This window comes from Canis lupus, chromosome 14 (genome assembly GCF_003254725.2).
Source record: "Canis lupus dingo isolate Sandy chromosome 14, ASM325472v2, whole genome shotgun sequence".
In the NCBI taxonomy this organism is placed as follows: Eukaryota; Metazoa; Chordata; class Mammalia; order Carnivora; family Canidae; genus Canis; species Canis lupus.
Window position 1 is genome coordinate 13,658,181 of NC_064256.1, and position 25,071 is coordinate 13,683,251.

General features: G+C 36.1%; 1 protein-coding gene and 1 long non-coding RNA gene across 15 annotated transcripts in view; one reads left to right on the forward strand and one right to left on the reverse strand.

The window, feature by feature from the left end:
• The window catches only part of RUNDC3B (RUN domain containing 3B), a 167,450-nt gene that overhangs the window by 124,146 nt on the left and 18,233 nt on the right, over positions 1-25,071 (forward strand). For 8 of the 14 annotated variants that reach the window (XR_007401982.1, XM_035698462.2, XM_049093522.1 and 5 more), the window contains one exon: positions 17,908-18,054. The exons of the other annotated variants lie outside the window; for them this stretch is intronic. Coding sequence is in view for 7 of the 8 variants with exons in the window: in XM_035698462.2 (XP_035554355.2) it covers positions 17,908-18,054 (147 nt within the window). In the remaining variant the exon portion in view is untranslated. The remainder of the gene's footprint in view (positions 1-17,907; positions 18,055-25,071) is intronic. 14 annotated transcript variants of the gene reach the window in all.
• Positions 1,923-24,636, reverse strand: LOC118350582 (uncharacterized). The gene is made up of 3 exons (XR_004804634.2): positions 24,447-24,636; positions 16,112-16,186; positions 1,923-2,421 (listed from the first exon to the last, which is right to left on the reverse strand). It is a non-coding gene; the product is annotated as an uncharacterized LOC118350582 (long non-coding RNA).

Consider the following 25,071-nt stretch of genomic DNA (forward strand, 5'->3'; position numbering starts at 1 on the left):
ATTATTTTAAGATTTGTGTGGAATCAGAAAAGACCCCTAGGGATCCCTGGGTGGCGCAGCGGTTTAGCGCCTGCCTTTGGCCCAGGGCGCGATCCTGGAGACCCGGGATCGAATCCCACGTCGGGCTCCCGGTGCATGGAGCCTGCTTCTCCCTCTGCCTGTGTCTCTGCCTCTCTCTCTCTCTCTCTCTCTCTCTCTGTGTGACTATCATAAATAAATAAAAATAAAATAAAAAAAATAAATAAATAAAAAATAAAAAAAAAGAAAAGACCCCTAATAGCCAGGGGAATTTTAAAAAAGAAAACCATGTCTGGGGGCATGACAATGCCAGATTTCAGGTTTTACTACAAAGCTGTGGTCATCACGACAGTGTGGTACTGGCACAAAAACAGACACATAGATCAATGGAACAGAATAGAGAACCCAGAAGTGGACCCTGAACTTTATGGTAAACTAATATTCGATAAAGGAGGAAAGACTATCCACTGGAAGAAAGACAGTCTGTCTCTTCAATCAATGGTGCTGGGAAAATTGGACATCCACATGCAGAAGAATGAAACTAGACTACTCTCTTTCACCATACACAAAGATAAACTCAAAATGGATGAAAGATCTAAATGTGAGACAAGATTCCATCAAAATCCTAGAGAAGAACACAGGCAACACCCTTTTTGAACTCGGCCACAGTAACTTCTTGCAAGATACATCCACGAAGGCAAAAGAAACAAAAGCAAAAATGAACTATTGGGACTTCATCAAGATAAGAAGCTTTTGCACAGCAAAGGACACAGTCAACAAAACTCAAAGACAACCTACAGAATGGGAGAATTTATTTGCAAATGACGTATCAGATAAAGGGCTAGTTTCCAAGACCTATAAAGAACTTATTAAACTCAACACCAAAGAAACAAACAATCCAATCATGAAATGGGCAAGAGGCATGAAGAGAAATCTCACAGAGGAAGACATAGACATGGCCAACATGCACATGAGAAAATGCTCCGCATCACTTGCCATCAGGGAAATACAAATCAAAACCACAATGAGATACCACCTCACACCAGTGAGAATGGGGAAAATGAACAAGACCGGAAACAACAAATGTTGGAGGGGATGCGGAGAAAAGGGAACCCTCTTGCACTGTTGGTGGGAATGTGAACTGGTGCAGCCACTCTGGAAAACTGTGTGGAGGTTCCTCAAAGAGTTAAAAATATACCTGCCCTACGACCCAGCAATTGCACTGTTGGGGATTTACCCCAAAGATACAGATGCAATGAAACGCCGGGACACCTGCACCCCGATGTTTCTAGCAGCAATGTCCACAACAGCCGAACTGTGGAAGGAGCCTTGGTGTCCATCGAAAGATGAATGGATAAAAAAGATGTGGTTTATGTATACAATGGAATATTACTCAGCCATTAGAAATGACAAATACCCACCATTTGCTTCAACGTGGATGGAACTGGAGGGTATTATGCTGAGTGAAGTAAGTCAGTCGGAGAAGGACAAACATTGTATGTTCTCATTCATTTGGGGAATATAAATAATAGTGAAAGGGAATATAAGGGAAGGGAAAAGAAATGTGTGGGAAATATCAGAAAGGGAGACAGAACATAAATACTGCTAACTCTGGGAAATGAACTAGGGGTGATGAAAGGGGAGGAGGGCGGGGGGTGGGGGTGACTGGGTGACGGGCACTGCGGGGGCACTTGACGGCATGAGCTCTGGGTGTTATTCTGTATGTTGGTAAATTGAACACCAATAAAAAATAAATTTATTATTAAAAAAAAAATAAAACTGTTTACCACAAAAAAAAGATAGTAAATTAAAATAATGCTAAAATATATTGCATACTCTGCTATCTGTATAAACCCAAAAGAATCAAGAAGATGCATCCAGAAAAGAAAAAAACAGATAGCAAATAGTTTTGTAAAACTATATTGTATTTTACTTTCTTGAGTGGTAATGGGAAATTACATATTACAACAAGAAAGGGTACAGATTTGGTTTGGATGTTATTTCATTGCCTTTAATTAGAATATTTGATTAAAACTGTTGGCAGATTCTTCAGTAGAGCAGATGTTATTATATTTGGGCAATGAGCCTAGCAACAGTTGGGACTAAGTACAATGTTTCATAGAGAAGTGAATCAGAGTAGAAAAGAGGCTTACTTTTGGCATCCCAATTTAGTAAATGTTTTACGCTGAGTACATGAAAAAAAGAAGTCTCCTTAAATTACAAATTATAAATAACATGTATACATATCATTATCAATACATCAATAGCATTGTTTTGTTCAGCTATTTCCATTCTTTTTTTTTAAAGATTTTATTTAACGCAGCAGTTTGGCGCCGCCTGCAGCCTGGGGTGTGATCCTGGAGACGTAGGATCGAGTCCTGCATCGGGCTCCCTGCATGAAGCCTGCAAAAAAAAAAAAAAAAAATTACTCACGAGAGAGACAGAAAGAGAGACAGAGATACAGGCAGAGGGAGAAGCAGGCTCCCTGTGGAGAGCCTGATGTGAGATTTGATCCCAGGACCCCAGGATCACAACCAGAGCCATTTTCTCAGAGCTGTTTTCTCAGATAATCTTATAATCACACTTGATAAAATTAAGGACATCCCTTTTATCATCTAGTGCTCATCTATAACAGATGTCCCCAGTTGTCTTAAAAAAAATACAAAAAGTTGTAATTTTGAATTAAGAATCAGAGTCATCATGACATATAATTATATCTCTGAAGACTTTAATTTAGAGTAGTTTCTCTGATTTTTACTTTTCCTATCATTATCTATTTGCAGACTTTTCCTATAGAATGTCCAGCATTAGTTCTTTATAGTTTATTTCATTTTTCTATGCCCGTGCTGTCCAGTACCTTAGCCATTAGCTACATGTGACTTTTGAGCACTTGAAATGTGAATAGTGAGAACTGAGATATGGATGTGCTACAAGTATAAAACTCACATAAAAAAATATGAAATAATCTAAAATATCTCATAAAAACTGTTTATATTGACTACATATTGAAATGGTAATGTTTTAGATATATTGGGCTAAATAATACATTATTAAAATTAATTCATTCTTTTTACTGTGGCTACTAGAAAACTTTAAATTATATATGCCACTCTTCTTATATTTCTGTTGTACAGCACTGGTCTGTATCCTCTCTACTCACAGAGTACTGGCTGCTTTAGCATCATTTGGGAGCAGATTCTTGGCACCCTTCCTAGACCTGCTAAATCTGAATCTGTTGTTTAACAAGTCCTCAGGGAATAAACTAACATTAAAGTTTGAGAATCACAGCTCTGTGCTGTATATCCTATAAAGTATATCCTCTTAACTCTGTATTAGTGGTTTTTCAACTCTGGTTGTATATTAGAAGCACTCAGGGAGGGGAATCTCTGGGTGGCTCAGCGGTTTAGTGCCTGCCTTTGGCTCATGGTGTGATCCTAGAGTCCTGGGATCGAATCCCACATCGGGCTCCCTGCATGGAGCCTGCTTCTCCCTCTGCCTGTGTTTCTGCCTCTCTCTCTTTCTGTGTCTCTCATGAATAAATAAATAATATCTTTAAAAAAGGAAGCACTCAGGGAGCTTTTAAAAATACTTTTTGAAAAATAAGGATGCCTGACTGACCCTCACCTTAAGAGACATTAATTTAATTGGTCAAAAGTAGGGCTCAGGAAAGTGTAAAAAGCCACCCAGATGTTATGATGTGCAGTCAGGGTTGAAAACCTGTACTAAGAGGCTAGTTAAATGTCAGTTTAACTTTTTTGATAAGAACGTTTTGTAGGTGGTCCTGTGTACCTCATATTGGGAATCACATTGGTTGTCCCACTTTTAACAACCCTGACATTGAACAGTGAATTTGGGTTGTGACAGCTTTATTTCTCCTTTGTATAAGTTTCTGTCAGCCTTTCATCTAATGTTTTCAACGTAGGGCTCTTGATTCAGTAGGAGTTGTAAAATGGCGATTCCTAAATCTTTTCCCTTCACCCACATAGACTGGAATCATCTGTCTATACACAAGAACTTTCCCTCACCAGTTAGGAGTATAGTATATTATTAGTTCTTATAGGATAGCATTGTTTTTATAGGCTATTATATTAATCCTCATAGGATATTGTTAATTTTCAGAAGAAACTGATGCCCTCCTTAGTTACCAGTGAGATGAAGATTTTGTTCGTTGTTTAGCTTTCTCTCTTTTACTTTTGAGAATATGAACTTGTGAAATATAGTCACTTTTTTAATGTGAATTAACTCATACTGGATTCACAGATGAGGGAATGATGTCAGCATAGCAAAGAAATCACCTTGAGTCATGGTTGATTTTCCTGGAGGTTGATGTTTCTCAAGAAATAGCAACAGAATGCAAAATACACCACTCTGAGCAAATATTGCAACACACCAATAGGTGGCATTCTCTCACTGTGTGTATTACTCTTTCACTGTGCATTCTTTTGGTTCAGGTGAACTTCACCTTGAAGATGCTCTTTTTGTAGTTACCCCAGTTGTGTGCATTTTGTCCTGGCCTTCATGGCAAGCCTCAGCACCTTCAGCTCTTTCTTTCACCCTTTACAGCCCAATGGCTTTTACTTTGTTGTTGTTACTGTTAAAGTTGTTATAAAATTATTGCATTATTTCTTTACTTAATAGGAATTTAACCAATATTTTAAATTCGGTTTGGAATTTTATTAGGATTGTCACTTTTTCTTAGTGATCTAGTTAGAAAGTTGAGAAAAGGCTTTGAATTGTTAGCTCCTCCATTCTCCTCATAAGGCCAGCTATTTCCAATGTGATATCAGAACACTTTATTTTGTTTCTGCATTCTGGCAGAAATGCTTATATTCAGTGCCCTTCTATTGCTTATATTTATTTTTCATTTTTATGTTCAGATTGTCCCATCTTTGTCTAGTGGAAACTTCTTTATACTAATTCTTGTTTGGTGTCTTTCTCTTTCTTTGATCTTTGGGGCTTTCTGCACAGCCATTCTATCCATCAGCATAAAAATCTGCATTCCTGTAGTCATGATATATCTTTTATTTTCATGATAATTATAGCTTAAGATTTTTTCATGTGCCATGTCACAAATGGCTCTGGAGTATATCCTAAGAATTACAGCATATCTGACAATAAGTGATAAATGGAAAATAAAGCAAAGGTTTGCTGCAGTGGTGGTAGGAATTTTGCTAGACTCACTCTCAGAACCTAACTCATAACCATGGGCTTCAAATGTATTGCTTTACCAAATTAAAAACTGCTTCATATCACTCATCTTTGGGGTTGCTCAGGAATACTTGGAATCACAGATATTAAATCCTAAATGCCAATGGTCATATACCTTATATATCCAGCTGCCAAAAATATACCCTGATGGATATCAGCATAGCCTCTGAAGTAAGTGAAAATGAAGCAATGTGAGAGAGAGAGAGGATAACCCTCAATTTTGGAGACACAAGCCAAAGGATTGAACAAATGAACAAAATAATAGCTTTGAATTGACTAAGCGCCACTATCAAAATAGAGAGTATGGATTTCTAGATCTTTTGGAAGAACTTGTAATAGCCGACTTGAGCCTGATCTCTGAAAGGAAGGGAAAAGATCAAACTGTGGAAATCTTATCTTTTCCTCTTTTGTTTAAAATAATGAATGTTATATTAAGGGCTCAGAAGAACATAGAATCTTGTTTTTAAAGCCAGGTACTCTGTATTTACAAGGAATCTTAGGAATTTGAAAACAGAAATAGAGGGAATGATTGGGAACACCAGCATTTAAGGATTAAGTGGAAGAAGGTCCCTCTGCTGAGACCCAGAAGGAACAGCCAGAGAGATAATCAAGTTTTATCATTATTTTGCAAGAGAAAAATAATTTATATTACATTCATTTAGGAAGCATTAAAAAATGGCATTGCGTGGATCCCACCATCTTAGAATCTCATTTCATTGATCTGAGAGGAGACTAGGTATCAGAATTTTTTAAATGCTGCTCCAGTTATTTGAATATATGTAGTCAGGGTAGAGAACCCCTAGACAAGAAGTTTGTTGAGATGTTTAACAAAGCACAGTGGTATTTATTGTGGTCTAAACAGCAATTTAAAAGCTACCCAGATGTTTTATTTTAAGCAAGAAAGATGCCTTGGTATTTCATTTCTAATAGTTTAAAGTAGAATATATTTTGTATTTGCTATCTTCCCATGCAGATTTATTTTTCAAGGATCCTTTTCTTTAAGATTCTGAATTGTCCTTTGGATTCAAAAAAGTAGGCCATTCAAGTAGTAGGCCTACTTTTGATTTGATAATCAAAAATTACCAAATTTTTTGATAATGATAAAATTTACTGATTTATAGCTTAGTATTTGTTTATTCTACTGACATTTATTGAGCCGCCTTCTGTCCTAGGTGCTTGGCGTGGTGCTAATAACAGAAATAAATACGTTCTAGTTCTTGTCCTCATAGTGCTTACAGAGGCCACAAACATAGAAACAATAAGAGCAAAAAGATGTCACAAGTGCTATGAGAGAGGGGTGTATGGGATACAGTGGGAAACAGGATTTCATTGTAAAGGACTATGAACTGGGAAGGGTTTAAGAAGGTGGAGGTGCTTATACTTAATTTCTCAAGGTGGTTTTGACATTTGATAGACTACTATGGGAAAAGATGGGCTTCCCAGGCAGAAAAGCCTGCTTCTCCCTCTGCCTGTGTCTCTGCCTCTCTCTCTCTCTCTCTCTCTCTATCATAAATAAATAAAAATTAAAAAAAAAAGACCACAAAAGCAAAAACAGATTAAAGATCCAGCAAATTTAGGGAACTACATGGTGACCCCTTGTTATTCAAACATCGAGGACAAGCATGTATGTATGTGTGGTGGCCAGATGAGAAAGGACTTTATATGCCCTGCTAAGGAGCTCTGTGGAATTACCATGGGTACAAAATATGTGAGGCAGATCAGTTTAATAAAATACTAAATAAAGTATTAGAAGCAAATAGGTTTTCTGGAAACATTGAAGTATTTTTTATTGGGACTATACATTTTTATCTGAGCTGAGTCTCTATTAAAAATCAAAATGCCAAACGAACAAAGGAAAAAAGAGACAAACCAAAACACAGACTCAACTATAGAGATCAAACTATGGTTACCAGAGGGTGGGAGGATGGGTAAAATACGGAATGGGGATTAAGAGTATACATACCATGATGAGCTCTGACTAGTACATTGAATTGTTGAATTATTGTATTGTACCCCTGAAACTAATATAATATTCTGTTTTAACCATATTGAAATTAAATAAAAATAATACAATTTAAAAATTAACTTACTAAAATACCTGTAAAATAATTCACATTATCAGAGGAGAAGGATAAATATACCTTCTTGTTTCTCTTTAAAAACTTTTTAATTCCCGTATAATTAATACACAGTGTTGTATTAGCTTCAGGTGTTCAATATAGTGATTTAATAATTCCATAAATTAGTGCCCATCACGGTAAGTGTACTTTTAATCTCCTTCACTCAGTTCACCCATTCTTCCACCCGCTTCTCTGGCAACCACCAGTATGTTCTCTGTAGTCAAGATTCTGGTTTTTTTTTTTTTTTGTTGATCACTATTTTTCTTTGTTTACTTTCTTAAATTCCACTTATGAATGAGATTTTATGGTATTTGTATGGGTCTTTTGAGGATCCATACAAATTTTAGGATTGTTTCTTTTAGTTCTGTGAAAAAGTATTATTGGTATTTTGATAGGGATTGTATTAAATATGTAGATTGCTTTTGGTAGTATGGACATTTTTTAAAAAATATTTTATTTATTTATTTTGAGAGAGAGAGAGAGGAGGGGTGGAGGCAGAGGAAAAAAGAGATCCCAAGCAGACTCCACAAGGAATGCAGAGCCTGACACAAGTTAGATTAAATGACCCTGAGATCACAACCTGAGCCAAAATTAAGAGTTGGTCACTTAACCAACTGAGCCACCTAGGCACCCCGGTAGTATGGACATTTTAACTATTTGTTCTTCCAATTATTGAGCATGGAATGTCTTTCCATTTCTTTGTTTTGTCTTCAATTTCTTTCATCAGTGTTTGTTTGCAGAGTACAGGTCTTTTGTTTCCTTGGTTAAGTTTATTCCTAGGTATTTTATTACTTTTGGTGCAAATGCAAATGGAACTGTTTTATTTCTCTGTGCTACTTCAATATTAGTGTATGGAAATGCAAGAGATTTCTGTATATTGATTTTGTATCCTGATACATTACTGAATTCATTTATCATTTCTAATAGTTTTTGGTGGAGTCTTTAGGTTTTCTTTATATAGTATCATGACATCTGCAAATAGTGAAAATTTAACTTTTTCCTTACCAATTTGGATGCCTCTAATTTCTTTTTTGTTGTCTGATTGCTATGGCTAGGACTTCCAGTACTATGTTAAATAAAAGTGGTGAGAGTGGACATCCTTGTCTTGTTGCTGGTCTTAGGTGAAAAGCTCTCAGTTTCTCTCCATTGAGTATGATGTTAGGTGGTGTTTTCTCATGTATGGCCTTTATTATGTTGAGGTGTGTTCCCTGTAATCCTACTTTATTGAGTATTTTTGTCATGAATGAATGTTGTATTTTGTCAAATGCTTTTTCTGCATCTATTGAAATGATTCGATGGTTTTGTCCTTTTTCTCATTGATGCAATGTCTCTTATTGATTAATTTATAAATATTGAGCCACACTTATAACCCAGGAATAAATCCCACTTGATCTTGGTGAACAATTTTTTAAATATATTGTTGAATTTGATTTGTTAATATTTTGTTGAGGATTTTTACGTGTATGTTAATCAGAGATACTAGCCTATAGTTCTCTTTTTTAGCAATGTCTTTATCTACTTTTGGTATCAAGGTAATGCTGGCTTTATAGAATGAATTTGGAAGTTTTCTTTCCTCGACTATTTTTTGGAATAGTTTGAAAAGAATAGGTATAAACCTATAAATGTTCTTTAATGTTTGGCAAAATTTGCCTGTGAAGCCATCTGGTCTTAGGCTTTTGTTTGTTGGGAGTGTTTTGATTACTGATTCAATTTCATTGCTGGTAATTGGTCTGTTCCAATTTTCTAAATCTTCTTGATTCAGTTTTGGGAGGGTATACATTTCTGGGAATTTATCTATTTCTTCTAGGCTGTCCAATTCGTTGGCATATAATTTTTCGTAATATTCTCTTATAATTGCTTGTGTTTGTTGTCCTCTAAACTACTTCCATTGGTGGGCGGAGCCTGCAGTCAGACCAGGTATCTGCTGCAGCCTACTACTGGGATTGCAGCAGAGCTGATGTGTGGATATATTTCCCTCTTGTCAGGGCAGCAGTCTTTTTGGAGTGGTGTTAGCCACTGTCAGGGCTGCTTGCATAATGCTATACTTGTGGCACCTCTTTGGATGGACTTCTGCCTAGGGCGGGTTGGATGGTGTGGGTTTGCAGAACACTGCAGGAGTGGGGCACACTGTAAGTAAGGTCTGCTCACTAACACACTGTTGAGGGGGTCTGCTGTGGAGGGAACCTGGAGCCATTTTGGAGAGCTCCTGAGGTGGAGGGGGCAGTCCACAGGAGAGCGTAGGGGTAGGAGGCACTATTAGCAAGCTACATGGAGAATGTTTGGCTGGTTCTGCAGGCATCTGCCTATCGAGGCTGTGGGAGAGAGTAGGGAAATAGTGCCCATCAGCTCTTTTGTTCTTGGAGAAGCCTCCTAAAGCTCCCTGCTCCACCAGCACACATCTTGCTAGTAAATAAATTAGTAAATAAATCTCCTGCCCATATACTCCACGTGTTTTTCAAACTGCTGCTTCTATGCTGTATCTCAGTGTGGATATGCTGGCTCTTTAAGAGCAGGGACTTGGTTTCCTATCACCCTCCACCTCTCCCAGAGCTGAGCACTGATTTTTAAAGTTCTAGGTATTATGCCCTACTGATGGTAAAAACTCAAGTTAAGTTAAGCTCCTCTGGTTTTCAAAACCAGATGTTATGAGGATTTAGTCTTCCCAGTGTGGGTCCCTCATACCTAGGATGTCTGGTGTGAGATCTGCTCTGTTCCCTTCTCTGTGCCTTTGGTGTCTCTCCCTCCCTTGGACAATCAATCTCATTGGTCAGTTTGGTGTCTGACCACATCTGTGTCCTTCCTGCTGTTTTTGATGTGACCTTCCCTACAATTAGCTGTGAAGATTCTGTTCTGCCAGTCTTTGTGTCATTTTCAGGGTTATTTATATTGATGTGGTTGTTATCCAGATATATCCATGGGACATGGTGAGCCTAGGATTGTCCTACTACTGTGCCATCTTCCCAAGAAGTCACCTAAATATACTCTTCCTTGATGGCTCATATTCATGTGACAAATTCTCACAAACTGAATTTTAGCAAATTACTTAATGAACAATGTGGCTGTGGAATGCTGTTTTAAAAAGAGACAGTAAATAACAGTGTATTTTTACTAGATTTGTTTTTTCTTTAAAACAAATGGGAAACAAATTTCCTCCTGGGAGGGCATAGAGGATTCATAGTGAAGTCTTTGGAGTTTAGTGTCAGGCTAGAGTTGTATTGTATTATATTGTACTTAAGAAAAATAAAGTGTTTTAGCAAATTATATACTTATATATAGTAAAAATTACATACTTAGAAAGTATAGGAACTTTTCAGGCTTTAGCTAGTTTCTACAGAATAAATTGTGTTCATCAAATATCTCTGTCATGCCTAGGAGGGCTTAATTCTAAGGTATTTTCCTTTGGAAAATAAAACAATTCCTTGAACTTGAACTGAGAGCTGTCCTGTTTTGTTTCAAACTATTTCACAGGAGAGCTGGACTCCCTGTTTCATAGAGAGATTTGGGTGTTTATAAATCCACAGTATTTGAATTTATGTATATCCATCAAAGATATGCTCAGATCAGACAGTTAAGGGTATATTCAAAGGGCTCATGAAATGATCAATTGATAAATTAATACTCATATTTCAATGTAGTTACACATGAAGAACCAAACTTTACTTTCACATATGTTTTTACTAAAATGTCAAGTAAAATAACTTTGTGTAAGCAAGACAAAGATTCTTCAAGAATCCAGAAGCCAATAACTGGGAACAGTAGAATAAGAGGAGGATCTAAGTTGTACTTTATGGACTTTCTTTTTTGAGAATGGTTTTTAAAAAATGATAATTACAGGGTTTTTTTAGATGGTTGCTTCTTTACATATTTTAAGTGTATGGTTCATGAACCAATTTAATACAGTTACTTGGTATTAGTTGCAAATACGTTTTTTGAATTTTCATGAAAATGTCTATAAAATATTTTGTAGATTTAATTTAAAATTTTGGTTAAAACTGAACTTGAGCAAATGTACTTAAAAAATGGTACAGCACTCTCAAAGTGCTTTTTACATGGCGTGTTTTTAGTATGCACTTGAAGTTATCAGCTTAAAATGGAAAGTTATAACTACATGCAATTTTATTCAAGACTCAAACCTGCAGAGAATAAACGTACAAACAAAAAAAAGATAAAAAGAATGGAAACAGATTACAAAAAAATCATCAAATAACAAAGTAAGTCAGCAAAAGTGGAAGAGAGGGACAAAACAGCAAAACAGACAAAAAGCATTTAACAAAATAGCCATTTAAGGATTAAACTCACCAATCAAAAGGCATAGAGAGACTAAGTGGATTAAAAGAATAAGGTCAGCAAGAGAATGCTATCAGCAAGAGACTAATTCAGATTTAAAGACATACATAGGGTGAAAATGAAGGAACAGAAAAATATATTTATGCAAATAGTAACCAAAAGGAAAGCAGGGTGTCTGTACTTGGACAAATGGACTTTGAGTGTAAAATTCTCTCTAGAGGCCAAGAACGTCATTATTTAATGCTAAAAGGGTCAGTTCAACAGGAAGGGGGGGGGTGTGTGTATGTATAAAATAATCTCTGGATATTAAATAATATCTAGAAAGGAAATTTTAAAAACAACTCTATTCACAGTAACAACAAGAATAAGATACTTAGGAATAAACTTAACCAAAGAGGTAAAAGATTTGTACACTGAAAATTTTAAAACATTGGCAAAGGAAATTAAGACACATGTTAAAGTAAGAAGATATCCTAGGTCACCTAAGTGGCTCAGTTAAGCATCTGATTTAAGGTGGTTAAGCATGGGACTCTTGATTTCGGCTCAGATCATGATCCCCAGGGTCATGAGATTGAGCGCTGGTTTGGGCTCTGTTCTGAGCGTGGACTCTGCTTAAGATTCTCTCTCTCTCTCTCTCTCTCCACCCCCCCCCCCTCGCTCCTCTACTCCCTGTGTACATGCTCTCTCTCTCTAAAGATAAATATTTTTAAAAAGATGTCCTGGGGCACTTGGGTGGCTCAGTTGGTTAAACATCTGCCTTCAGCTCAGGTCATGATCCCAGGGTCCTGGGATGGAGCCCCATGTTGGACTCCCTGCTCAGTGGAGAGCCTGCTTCTTCCTTTCCTTCTGCCCCTCTCCTGACTCTCCCCCTGCTTGTGCTCTGTCTCAAATAAATAAATACAATCTTTTTAAAAAAAAAAAAAAGATAGACCTGTGTTCATGGATTAATAGAATTAATATCATAAAATATGCATAGCATTCAAAGTGATACACATATTCAGTGCAATCCCCATCAAAATCCTGATGTCATTTTTCACAGGAATAGAAAAAGCAATACTCACATTTGTATTTTATTTTATTTTATTTATTCATGAAAAACAGAGAGAGGGAGAGGCAGAGACAGGCAGAGGCAGAAGTAGGCTCCACACAGAGAGCCCGACGTGGGACTCCATCCATCCTGGGTCTCCAGGATCAGGCCCTGGGCCGAAGGCAGTGCTAAACCGCTGAGCCACCCAGGCTGCCCTCACATTCGTACTTTAGACCCCATATTGCCAAAGCAGTTTTTAGAAAATCTGAAGACAAAAAGAAGAAAAAAAGAAAGAGAGAGAGAGAGAGAAAGAAAGAAAGAGAAAGAAAGAAAGAAAGAAAGAAAGAAAGAAAGAAAGAAAGAAAGAAAGAAAGAAAGAGAAAGAAAGAAAGAAAAGCTGAAGACATCATATTTCTTGATTTCAAAATATATTACTGATTTATATTAATCAAAACAGTATGCTACGGTACCAAAACAGACATATAGACCATTGGAACAGAATAAAGAGCCCCAAATAAATCCACACATTTATAAGTCAACTGATAACTTTGATAAGCTTACCAAGAAGAACACACAATCAGAATAGGATAATCTCTTTCATAAATAGTGTTGGGGAAACTACGTACATACGAATGAATAATATTAAACTCCTTTCTTACCATTTACAAAAATCAATTCAAAATAGATAACAGATTTCAGTCTAAGATCTGAAACTGTAAAACTGCTAGAAGAAAACAGGGAAATAACTTTTTGACATTACTCTGGGCAGTGATATTTTGGGCTATGATACCAAAATCACAGGCAATAAAAGCAAAAATAGAAAAATGGATTGAATCAAACTAAAAAGATTCTGTACAGCAAACATTCAATAGAGTATAAGGATAACCTATAGAATAGAAAATATTTATAACATCTGTTGATAAGGAGCTGATATTCAAAATATAAGGGACTCAGACAACTTAATAACAAAAAACTAACTCTGTTTAAAAATGGACAAAGAACTTAAATAGACGTTTCTCCAGAGAAGACATAGAATGACCAGTAGATATATGAAAAGGTGCTCAACTTTACTAGTCAGTCAGGGAAATGCAAATCACAGGCACAGTGAATATCTTCTTACTTAGAATGTCTGTTATCAGATAGATGGTAGATGATAACTGTTGCTGAGGATGTGGGAGAAAAAACCCTCATGCGTTTTTGGTAGGACTGGAGATTGGTATAGTCATTTTGGAAAGCAATAAGGAGGTTCCTTAAAATATTAAAAATAGAACTATCTTATGTTCATGTAATCTCACTTCTAGGTATTTATCCAAAGGAAATGAAATCAGAATCTCAAAAAGATATCTTTACTCTGTATGTTAATTTCAGCATTATTTACAATAGCCAAGAGGTCGAAGCATCCTCATGGATGGGTGGATGAATGGATAAAGCAAATGTGATGGATGAAGACCATGTGTCTATATCCACACATGCACATGCTAGAGTATTATTCCATCTTATAAAAGAAGCTGAATTTTGCCATTTGAAACAATGTGAATGAAGCTTGAGAAAATTATGCTAAGCGAAATAAACCAGATACAGAAAAACAAATAGTGCATGATCCCACTTACACGTGGAATCTAAAGTGGAATCTAAAATGGAATCTAAAATAGTGAAACTCATAGAAGCAGAGAGTAGAATGGTTGTTACCAATTTGGGCCTGGACAGAGGGAGAGGTAAGATGTTGGTCAGAAAGTACAAAGTTTCAGTTATGCAAGATGAATAAGTTTTGGAGATCAATGCACAGCAATGTGACCATAGTTAATACTGTATTGAATTCTTACAGTGTTCTAAGAGGGTGTACATCTCAGGTGTTCTTATCACACAAAAGAGGTAACTGAGGTGATGGATATGTTAACTAGCTTGAATGTGATTGCATTGTATATGTCTATCAAATCATCACGTTGTACACTTCAGATTTATATGCTTTGTAATTGCTTTTTATGCCTCAGTAAAGCTGGTGGATGGGATTGAATTATAATTTTGTGGCCAACGTCCTGCTAATTCCTATTGAATATCTGAAGAAAAGCTATCTATCTAGCAATTTATGGGTAGTTCTTAAAATTAGCTGTGATAAATATGTTGCTATTTTCATAATAAATAATTTTCCTTTATTGTATCTTTCTGCAGAATTATTATCTTAATGAGAGATGTTCAGCTGTTAATGAGAGACTTGTATCATAGAAGTGACAAGTAGAATCTATCTCATAGAGAATGATTTAATTTTTAGATTAGATCATTAGTATTGACATTGGTTAGAGCTTTAATTAAAGTTAAATGCTAAATATCACATAATTTTACCTTTAATTGCCACTGATTTCACACTAGGAAGTAACAGTAATTTTTCAGTAATTTAAGATGAACCTATTTTTAATTTGGTCAATGAGAAAAATATCCTCATTTTTCATAATAACCTCATCTAGATCACCTTTGTCTAGGTCCTAAAGTTAACTAGGTATGTTTTGCTTATTCTGGTGAGCAGCAACAGGATTCTTTGATTGTAAGAAAGCACAGTCAATCCTTAAGCATAAATGGAATTCGTTAGATTTATATCAACAACTCAAGGAATGGAAAGAAAGATGGAAAAAGTAGGTTTGGAGAGAGGGAGGCTGAGCTGTTTCAGAGGGTTAGCAAATATGAACTTGAAGTATGCTGAGCTCTGCTGGTACATTAGCTCAAGGGCCCACTACTGGAATGAATAACCTGCTTTGTCTCTCTATTATCTAAGTAGACAGAGTTCAGATTCAGAATTCAGAGGTGGGGCTTTTCATGGCGTCTTAATCCACTTGCCTTCCCCATGGTGTCTTCGAGAGGTGAGAAAAAGGGCCTTACACAAGGGGCCCCGGGGAACCCTTCCATTTATTTATTTATTTATTTACTTACTTACTTACTTATTTTTAAAGATTTATTTATTTATTTATGCAGAGATCGGGAGAGAGGCAGGAACACAGGCAGAGAGAGAAGCAGGCTCCACGCAGGAAGCCCGACATGGGACTCCATCCCAGGTCTCCAGGATCACACACCGGGCTGCAGGTGGCGCTAAACCGCTGCGCCAGTGGGGCTGCCCACCCTTCCCTTTTAGATTGGCAAGGAAGGCAAGAGCCAGCTTTGTCATCTCCACATTCCTCATAGAAGGTGGAAAGAAGTTGCAGCGTGGATGAAAACTGGGCCTCTCCAGTCCACTGAATTCTCTATGTCCTGTTCAAAGGATTAGGCCGCTGCCCATACAAAACCATGTCATTAGGATTTCTAAACACAATATGATAGGTTGTCATGAGGCAAAAATTTTCCAGGGGCAATAGTGTATAAAAACTTTTGTGAAACTTAGTTCCTTTTTTCACTTTATGCAGTGTAAAACTTTTCACTTACCAGAAAGAATGTATTCTAAACTGGAGGTTGTCCAATTACTTACATTAACTGAATTTTTCCAATATCATTTCCTCACAGATGCACATTTGCCTTTCTTGCACTCTGTTCAGCATATTGCCTGTAAAGCAGTGGTGACATTAAAGTTGAGTTTTCGAGTGACATTCATTAGAGAACTTAGAGTGAATATGGGAAAGAGAACAGTCTAATAAGAGAAGCCAAAATATGGGCAGCCCCGGTGGCGCAGCGGTTTAGTACCGCCTGCAGCCCGGGGTGTGATCCTGGAGACCCAGGATTGAGTCCCACATCGGGCTTCCTGCATGGAGCCTGCTTCTCCCTCTGCCTGTGTCTCTGCCTCTCTCATGCTCTCTCTGAATGAATAAATAAATAAATCTTAAAAAAAAAAAGAAGCCAAAATAATGGTAGCTTATTTTAATAGATTCTCTGACCAGTAATCCCCATCTCTGCTTAATATGATTTTTCTGTCAGTCTTGAGGTTTTTCCGAACTCTTTACTGTTTGCATAAAAACTTCTGTTAAAGTGCCTTAAAAGTTCCCTTTAAATTTTTCATTCTTTTTCCAAAGAAATAAATTTTTTACAGGTAGCCCAGAAGGATATTCTAATGATGCATTCTCACAGACTTCTGCCTGTTTCACTTTTTTTTAAGTATTCCATTTTGAGACAGAATCTAGGATTTACATCAAATAATGTTTTTTTGTGAACATAGTGGAGCAGATATTTTTAAATATACACAAATATCCTGTAAAATCAGGGATATTCATAGGTAGTCTATTAGAGACATATAAATGGGGTTTTTCTATTTGAATCATGGTCTACAGCTAAAGGTGTTGTGCAGGCTTATTTTCTTTAGAGCAGGATCATCTTGCCAGCACTCCACTGACTCTGCCATACACAACAGGACAATTGTTTCCAACAGTTCGTGGCAGGCACATGTTCTTTCCCTTCTTCTGAGCTGATGGCTCAGATTTTGGTCCCCCAGTGTCGTGGACTCCCGTTTGAGAAGGCGGCTTGCCTATGCGGTATTTTGAAGCCTTTTAGAGATAGAATAGGGCTTTTGCAAACAGAATTATTCCTTTAAATGATCTTTAGCCACCAGTTCAATTATTGCATTAGTCTTTTGACAGTGATTAATTGGTTTGTGAGGCTTAAATTTTGGCCAAAAGTTAGCTGTTTTGCAAGTTGTTATTAATGAGTAGTGGCTCTGCAAAAATGAGAGTAAACCATGAGCTGTTACAATGGCTTCATTCTATAGTTGCAATTTTTCCAGTGGGTTATATTGTTTAGTGTAGTTATCGTCAATTTAATTATTTTCACAAAGATTTATTGGTAGTCCTTTCTATCAAAAGTACAGAAACCTTACAGATTTTTTTATTTTATATTTTTCTGCATTTTTATTTTTGATTTATTTTAACTGTTTTTTTTTACTGAGTAAAGTGTGAATTTTGATGCTAGAAAATCATATACATGGAATCTTTTCTTATTTTAACTGGAATCTGATAATCGCTAACTTTAAGAAATCATCGTAGTTTTTTAGGTAAGGTGTAAAATGCAGCTTTATAGCCCTTTAGCAATATCTCTGTGGAAGAGATAGGAAGTGTGAATTTCACGTTAGTGACTTGGGGTAGCCTTTAGAGAAAGAATGAAGAGCACGTGTTGTAGGAGACATTAACAACCCCAACTAGCTTTCCTGTAGTTCTCTTGACAGTTTGTTAACATACCATTTAAAAAAGATGAATTTTGGGGGCCAGATTAATTCCATTAGGTTCCTCTGCCATTGCAGAACAGTGAAGACAAAAGCACTCACCATCTTAATATTCACAGGACTGTGCTAAAGAATAATGATTTAAGATCAAGACAAGAGTTAACTGCCCACCTCACCAACCAGTGGCCTTCCCCAGGAGCTCTGGATGTCAATGCTGTTGCCTTGGATACGTTGCTTTACCGAAAACACAATAAACAGTGGTATGAGTAAGTGTAATACTTTTTTTTCCAACTAATTACAAATTTAGTTTTACCAAAACATATGGTTATCCACTTTGGTTTCTCACCTATTCTTTCTGAATTCATTATTTTTTACCTTAGGCTAAAGTAGTATTTAATACTACTTTGGCTTGCAAAAGTAAGATTAAGGCAGTGAATATGTTAACGTTTTGAAGCCAAGGCACCCTGGGGAAGTAAAATATGTAAGAAATTCTCATGCAGTATTGTACCAGCTACCTGCTTCTCCCTTAGGTCTTCAGCCAGTCCTTCAGTTAAGTCTATGAGCTTGTATTTGATAAGCCATCTCTTTTTGAATTTTAGCTTTGGTATTTGTATTTGCCTTAGGATTACTTTTCCTGCTAGTTAGGAAACACAGAATTCCATCTCATGAAAGAATGAAAAGATACTTGTCCTTGGTGGGTCTGAGGGAGTTTAGTTTATTTTTAATCTAATTTTTGGAGGTTGTAGAAGATCTAATCACCCCACCTATGAGCCACAAGATTCTTTTCCTATTTCTTTATTGCACTTTTCAGGACTATTTCATTAAGCCATAGTGTCACAATGTTGAGAGAGCTGCAAAATCTTAGGCTGTATCCTTTTGGGGTATCTTCATTTTGAAACTTGTAGATTGTATTGTATTCTTTTGTCTTTTAGCCACTTTTCCCACCTTGATAACTTTTTCAGCATCTTTATTTTCCTGTCTTCAGCTAATTTTCTAATTATTTCTCTGCTGTCTCTCCATCCCTTTCTGTTCTCTCTCCTCTCTACTTCCTGTCCAATCTCTCTCCTCTCTTCTCTCCTCCTTCCCTCCCCCCCCCCCCCTTTTTTTTTTTTTTTGGGCCCTTCCCCCTTTTTAAAAAAGTTTCTTCTCCACTCTTCATATAGATCCCTTGTGTATAAACTTCACAGGTAGGTGTACACACTTCTCTCTGTGCTCCAAAGGGTGCTTTTCACTAGGGAGTTAGTAGCCACACATTTCTGCAGGGATTGTTTTAGCATAGATATAATTTCTAGCTGCTTTACTGTGTGATTTTTTTCATTTGTCAAAGGGAGCACTCAAAATAAATTTGACCTGTTGCTAAAAAATTCTTTTGTTTGTTGGTTTCACTAATGCTAAAAATAGGCAGGAAAAGGGAGCAGATTATTTACAGAGTAAATCAATAGAACGCTCTTCAACATCTACTAAACCCTGCTGCTTAGTATGATTCAGGGGGTTGACTGAGTCTTTCATGAATTGTATCTAGTTCCCTTATATACCCCTTTGAAAGTTATAAATAACTTGAGTATATCTTCTTATGTTTGTCTATAGTTTTATTTTTCTGTGACATATGTAAATAATAAAAGAACATTAGTTTATTCATATTTCTGATTTATTATTGAAAAACAATCTGTTATAGTAATTGGTCCACTTATCTCTGTATAACACAAGTTGCTCCCACTTTTATAACTGCAAAAATATTATAACATTGACTCCTGACAAGTTAAAAGGCTAATAATATGCTTTTTATCACAATAACCACATTGTCACTTTATTTTTTTTTCCACATTGTCACTTTAGATAGTAGGAGGTAAAATATTTTAGCCAAAAGACCTGTATGTAGCCCTGCTTGCCTGTCGAACTATCTATCGAGGAACCAGTGAGTCTAAAGTGGAAGAATTATTTCTAGTTTTCCTTTGCATGTGGTAATAATGTCTGGCTTTTACAAAGTTATAGTAGCAGCAAGAGCAATTGCAGTATCAGAAAAGGAAGTAGTAAAACTGCCTGTTTATTTAGCCTGGATCCAGATTTTATATTCCTTGACTCAGCTACTGCATTAGCTGAAGAAGGGATCCCCTTGTCTCTCAGCATCATCCTTTCATGAGGCCTTACCATAGATGTTGGTGTTGCTTTTAGATTCCCTGTTGCCAAACTGCTATTCCTGAACAAAATGTGTGCCTGGAGTGTAGTATGGAGATCACTGGACCTAGACTTTAAGGTCAGGACTGGAAAGTAGTCTCTGCTACCCTCTTTGATAGGTAACACTAAGCAACATGTCCTGTTACCTTCTGCACGTGTAATACTGGGGGTAATGCCTGTTCAAGTGAGTAATAAATTGCGTGGCATCTACTACTTCTCAGGGAATCTTTTTTTTTTTTTTTTTTTTTTAAAGATTTTATTTATTGAGTCATGAGAAACAGAGGAGAGAGAGAGACAGAGACACAGGCAGAGGGAGAAGCAAGCTCCATGCAGGGAGCCTGACGTGGGACTCATCCCGGGTCTCCAGGATCACACCCTGGGCTGAAGGCGGCGCTAAACCGCTGAGCCACCCGGGCTGCCCAGGGAATCTTTATTTATATTCTATAAAATCTCTTTTTGTTTATGTTCTTATATAACCTTGTATCTTCTATGTTTGGAGAAGATACGCCCATTCACTGTCCTAAGTTCTACTTTATTAGAGACTTTGTAAAACTTACGTAAAATTAAAATGACCAGCAGATCCCCAGTTCTGAACAAAAAATCCCAACTACTTAATGTAAAAAATGGAGACTTCAGGTTTCCAGAGTAGAATTATGCTCTATAAATCATATTTGAAACTAATCTCAGGATCTAGTTTTTGTACCCCCCCCATCTGTAAATTAAGCCAAAGTTCTTGAACTAATTCCTCTTAATTTGACTAGTATCTTCAGTAAGCTTAACATACATTTATCAAGAACCTACAAATTATGGAAGAAGTGGCCAAATCTCTTAATAAGGAACTTTAGTGATCTTGATAATTTGGAGAAAGAAACTCACCCTATAATTAGTCATTATATTATAATTTCCTGCTAATAATATGGGATGTCTGTATTTCCCTGGGAGCTCTGTCAAGTTAGCTTCAAAAAGAATGATAATATGCTGCTTGATTTAATGAATTTCTTGGTCTAGTTGACATTTCTTAAAATGAATGGTAACTTGGCTTTATTGTCATCTACTCATGGAAGAATCTTTTTCACAGTAGAAGATCTTAAATATATTTTCATTTACTGTACTGTTTATAAAGCATTTCTAGTTTTTTCTTGATTATATAGACCTAACAAGGTCTAATTAATTATGCTGGAGTTTATATTTGTTCCCTTATTTCAAACATAGGAATTTTTTTTAAAAGATTTTATTTATTTATTTGAGAGAGTGAATGAGAAAGAGAGCACTAACAGGGTGGAGGGGCAGGCGGGGAGAGAGAAGCAGACTTCCTGTTTAGCAGGGAGCCCAACTCTGGGCTCGATCCCAGGACCCTGGGATCAAAACCTGAGCCGAAGGGCAGATGCTTAATTGACTGAGCTACCCAGGCCACCCCCATGTTACAATCTTTTAAAGCATTACAGGCTGGCTGTAAAAACTCAACAGTAAACAAGTATATAAAACACACACCTAGAGCAATTGATTACTGTTTCCAACAAGTTCTATTTTAGTGTTTTTTATATGTAAAGTCGAGGCCACATAAGCTTGTTAGATATTGGTTATATAATCTTATTGGATTGTATGTTATATAATCTTGTTAGATTATTGCCTAACCCACTCATTTCCATCCTAAAAGATCAGATTCATTGTCATCATATTTTTATTTTCTACTTAAGTTTTCTTAGTCTTCTAAATTTATCATTGCTTTTAATTTGGCTATCATTCACAAAAGTATTGAGAATTATGAGCTTTTATATGCCCTTTGTGATCTTTGTAGGCTAATTTTTTTTGATAACTTAGGAGTAGATATAATTACTTGATATGTCTTATAACTCCTCTTTCCCGTGTGCATCTTTCCAGTATTTTTGGAGTAGAACTCCCTCAAGCACAGGCTGAAAAAATCTTTTATAACTCATAAGGTTTGCATTGACCTGACTCAATATGGCCTTCCCTTTCAGTCTGCATTGCATCCTTCCATTAATTTTAGCAGATTAAGAGTATATATTCTGGCAAAGGAAATGCTTATTTTGTTCCTTAAACACATTTCTGTGAAAACCAGACCAAAAATAAAAAGAACAGCCCATCTCTGGCTTCGTGCACATTCATGAGCCTCTATGTGTTCAGTGTGTATATCTTTGTTTTTATTTTCTACACATGGATAACCTCTCCTTCTGAGCATAACACTCCTTTTCACCCAATGACTACCAGATAATGTAAATTATTATTGACCTCAGTCCATCTATTGGGCAAATAGGTGATGTAGATTATCCATGTCATTCCTTCTAATCATTGATACAGTGTAAGAGTTTAGGAAATTTACTAATAAGTGATTTCAGGCCTATTTCTCAGTTTCTTTTAATTTGCCTTTGTTTGATATCCAATTTCTTTGTATAGAGGCTTGTATTTGAGTGATTTAAAATTTTAAATAATTAGGTATTAAATGCAGTGGGTTTTATTATATCCCAGGTGTTTATGACAGTTGATATGGTTCCTATCTTACTGTCCGGGATTCTTACTTTGATTAAGTAAGATACTGCTATTTAAAAAAAAAAAAAAGTGTGACGGGCACTGGGGGTTATTCTGTATGTTAGTAAATTGAACACCAATAAAAAATAAATTAAAAAAAATTGGCTCTGGGAAATAGAATTTTACTGTTGATTGGTTTGATGTGCCTGGTAGGTTACATTTGTATCTTACAGTATGATTTTAAGGATTCTAAAATTCTAAAATAGAACTTAGTGGTGACCTTTTAAAGATAGAACTCCCATAGACAGTTTATTTCAGGACAGCATGTTTGTCAGTGGGAGCTATTAGATGTATGACAATCAGGTAAGAATGTGGAAAACCCAGTCTTTGTCATTGCTGCCAGCAGCTAAACTAGATTCCTCCCAAGTGGTGGGTCTCTGTAATCACCTTCATGCAAGGAAGATATTACATGGTACTGTTATATCTTTTGAATAAGGGGCCTAATTTTGGCTTGGACTTATTATTTTTGCTTCAGAAATCATTGTCTACCAAATTCTATTTCTGTATTCATTGGCATTTGGCTGAGAGAAGCCTATAACCTGAAAAATTGTTCACTAAATGTACCAAACTAAAGGGTAAATAGTTTCCACAGTCACTTTGTCCTTGGAAATGCGATACCTAAAAGGAATTTCAGTAGGTAATGCAGAAAGCTCATTTTGTGTTGCTTTTATCAGAGGTGGCTTTTATAGGCTTTCCTCCCCAACTAGTGAGAGTCCTGGATTGCTGTAAATGTGTGCTGTCAGGCTCTGAGTCCTTATAATTTTCAAATGAATTTTATGTCTTTTTTGCTTCTAGGTATTTTATTGTTTGTAAATATTCCTATAATATTTTAATAATATTGACTAACAAGTTTCCTGTGATGAAAAATCAGTGTCAGAAACTCATTTAAAGCCAAAAGTTTAAAAACAAGCCTTCTACCTATTAGGCACAGAAAAATAATTTGGAAAATAAATTTATAAGTTCCTTTATTAAATTCCTGTGTTCCTGCTTTCTTCTATAGCTAAAGAAATAGCATGTTGATGAAAGTCAAAAGAAATTTTCAGTGATACAATTAAATAAAGTTTATATGGTCAATCTCAGCCACAAGGCTGTTCTTTGAAAAGGGTTTCTAATAAAACAAAACTAGATTTTTTCTTTTTGTACTGGAGAAGGAGATAACAGAGAAGTTAAGGCCTTAAAATCTGTTTTCTTTGTGCCCTGGTTAACTGTGCTAAAAAATGGGAATAGCAGTAATTCCAACCTCTTAGGGTAGTTGTGAGGACTAAATAAGTTAATAGATGTAAAATGTATATGGACAGTGCCTAGCATTTGGTAAGCATTATATAAATACTGGATATCCTTTATTACATGTTCTATAGATCATATTTGTTGGATCTATTATCTATTTTATCTATTATCAGAAATTGCCTGTTTAGAATTTCCTTCTACTTAAAAATATAACTAAGAACTCCTGTTCTTGACATTTGAAATGTCATCGTGTTATAAAGTGAGAACACTGTAAGCTAGAAAAAGTTATTCCGTCACTTTATTCTTCACTTCTGAGATGAAAAGAACAAATGGGTACTGTTGTATATATCCCATCATACATAATATATATACTTTCATTAAATTCTTAAGTTGACTCTGTATGAACAGAGAATAGCTCTGGAATAGCTCATTTAAATTATATATACTTTCCTATAATACTATCATAGAATACATGACATTTATAGGAAATTAGTTAGAGTTTGGCTACCTTGGGAGATATTTTTTTTAAAAAAAATTTTTTTATTTATTTTTGATAGTCACAGAGAGAGAGAGAGGCAGACACACAGGCAGAGGGAGAAGCAGGCTCCATGCACCGGGAGCCCGATGTGGGATTCGATCCCGGGTCTCCAGGATCACGCCCTGGGCCAAAGGCAGGCGCCAAACCGCTGCGCCACCCAGGGATCCCTACCTTGGGAGATAGATGTTAAGCCTGAAAAGTATATTCTTTCTCCTGGATCACATGTATTTGCAAATTATAATGAATCTCATTCTCTTCCTTGAAATGTCAATAACACCAAGCTGTATACATCTTTTGAGTTCTTTTTATCCTGACAAAAAAAATATGAGAAAGGTTTAATAATAACCCTTATTAACTTTGCATTTATAAATGAATTTTTCCTCTATTATTCATTTCTCATTAATTTGTTTAATGGAAATTGAGCTCACAGTAGCAAATACACAAGGGAAGGAGGTTAATTATCTTGATAGTGTATTAACAGAAACAGCTATTTTATTATCCAACATTTTTAAGCTTGTAAATTATAGGAATTTGTCATAATAATTTGTAATTATTGTTATGTAAAAACCATCTGTAAAAATATCAAGACTAAAGAATTTTCAAGCGCCTAGGAGATACTGGGTCATTAAGTTACATCGTTTTGGTTTCTGCATTAGGAATAATCTGTAGATTTTCTGCTCCTTTGAAAACTGGTAATAACCAGAAGGTCCCCATTTTCTCACTAGCTGGATAATTAAAAATTGGTGTAAGGATTTAAATTAGTTTGACAAGTTGTCTTTCTTTTCCTTTTTTAATA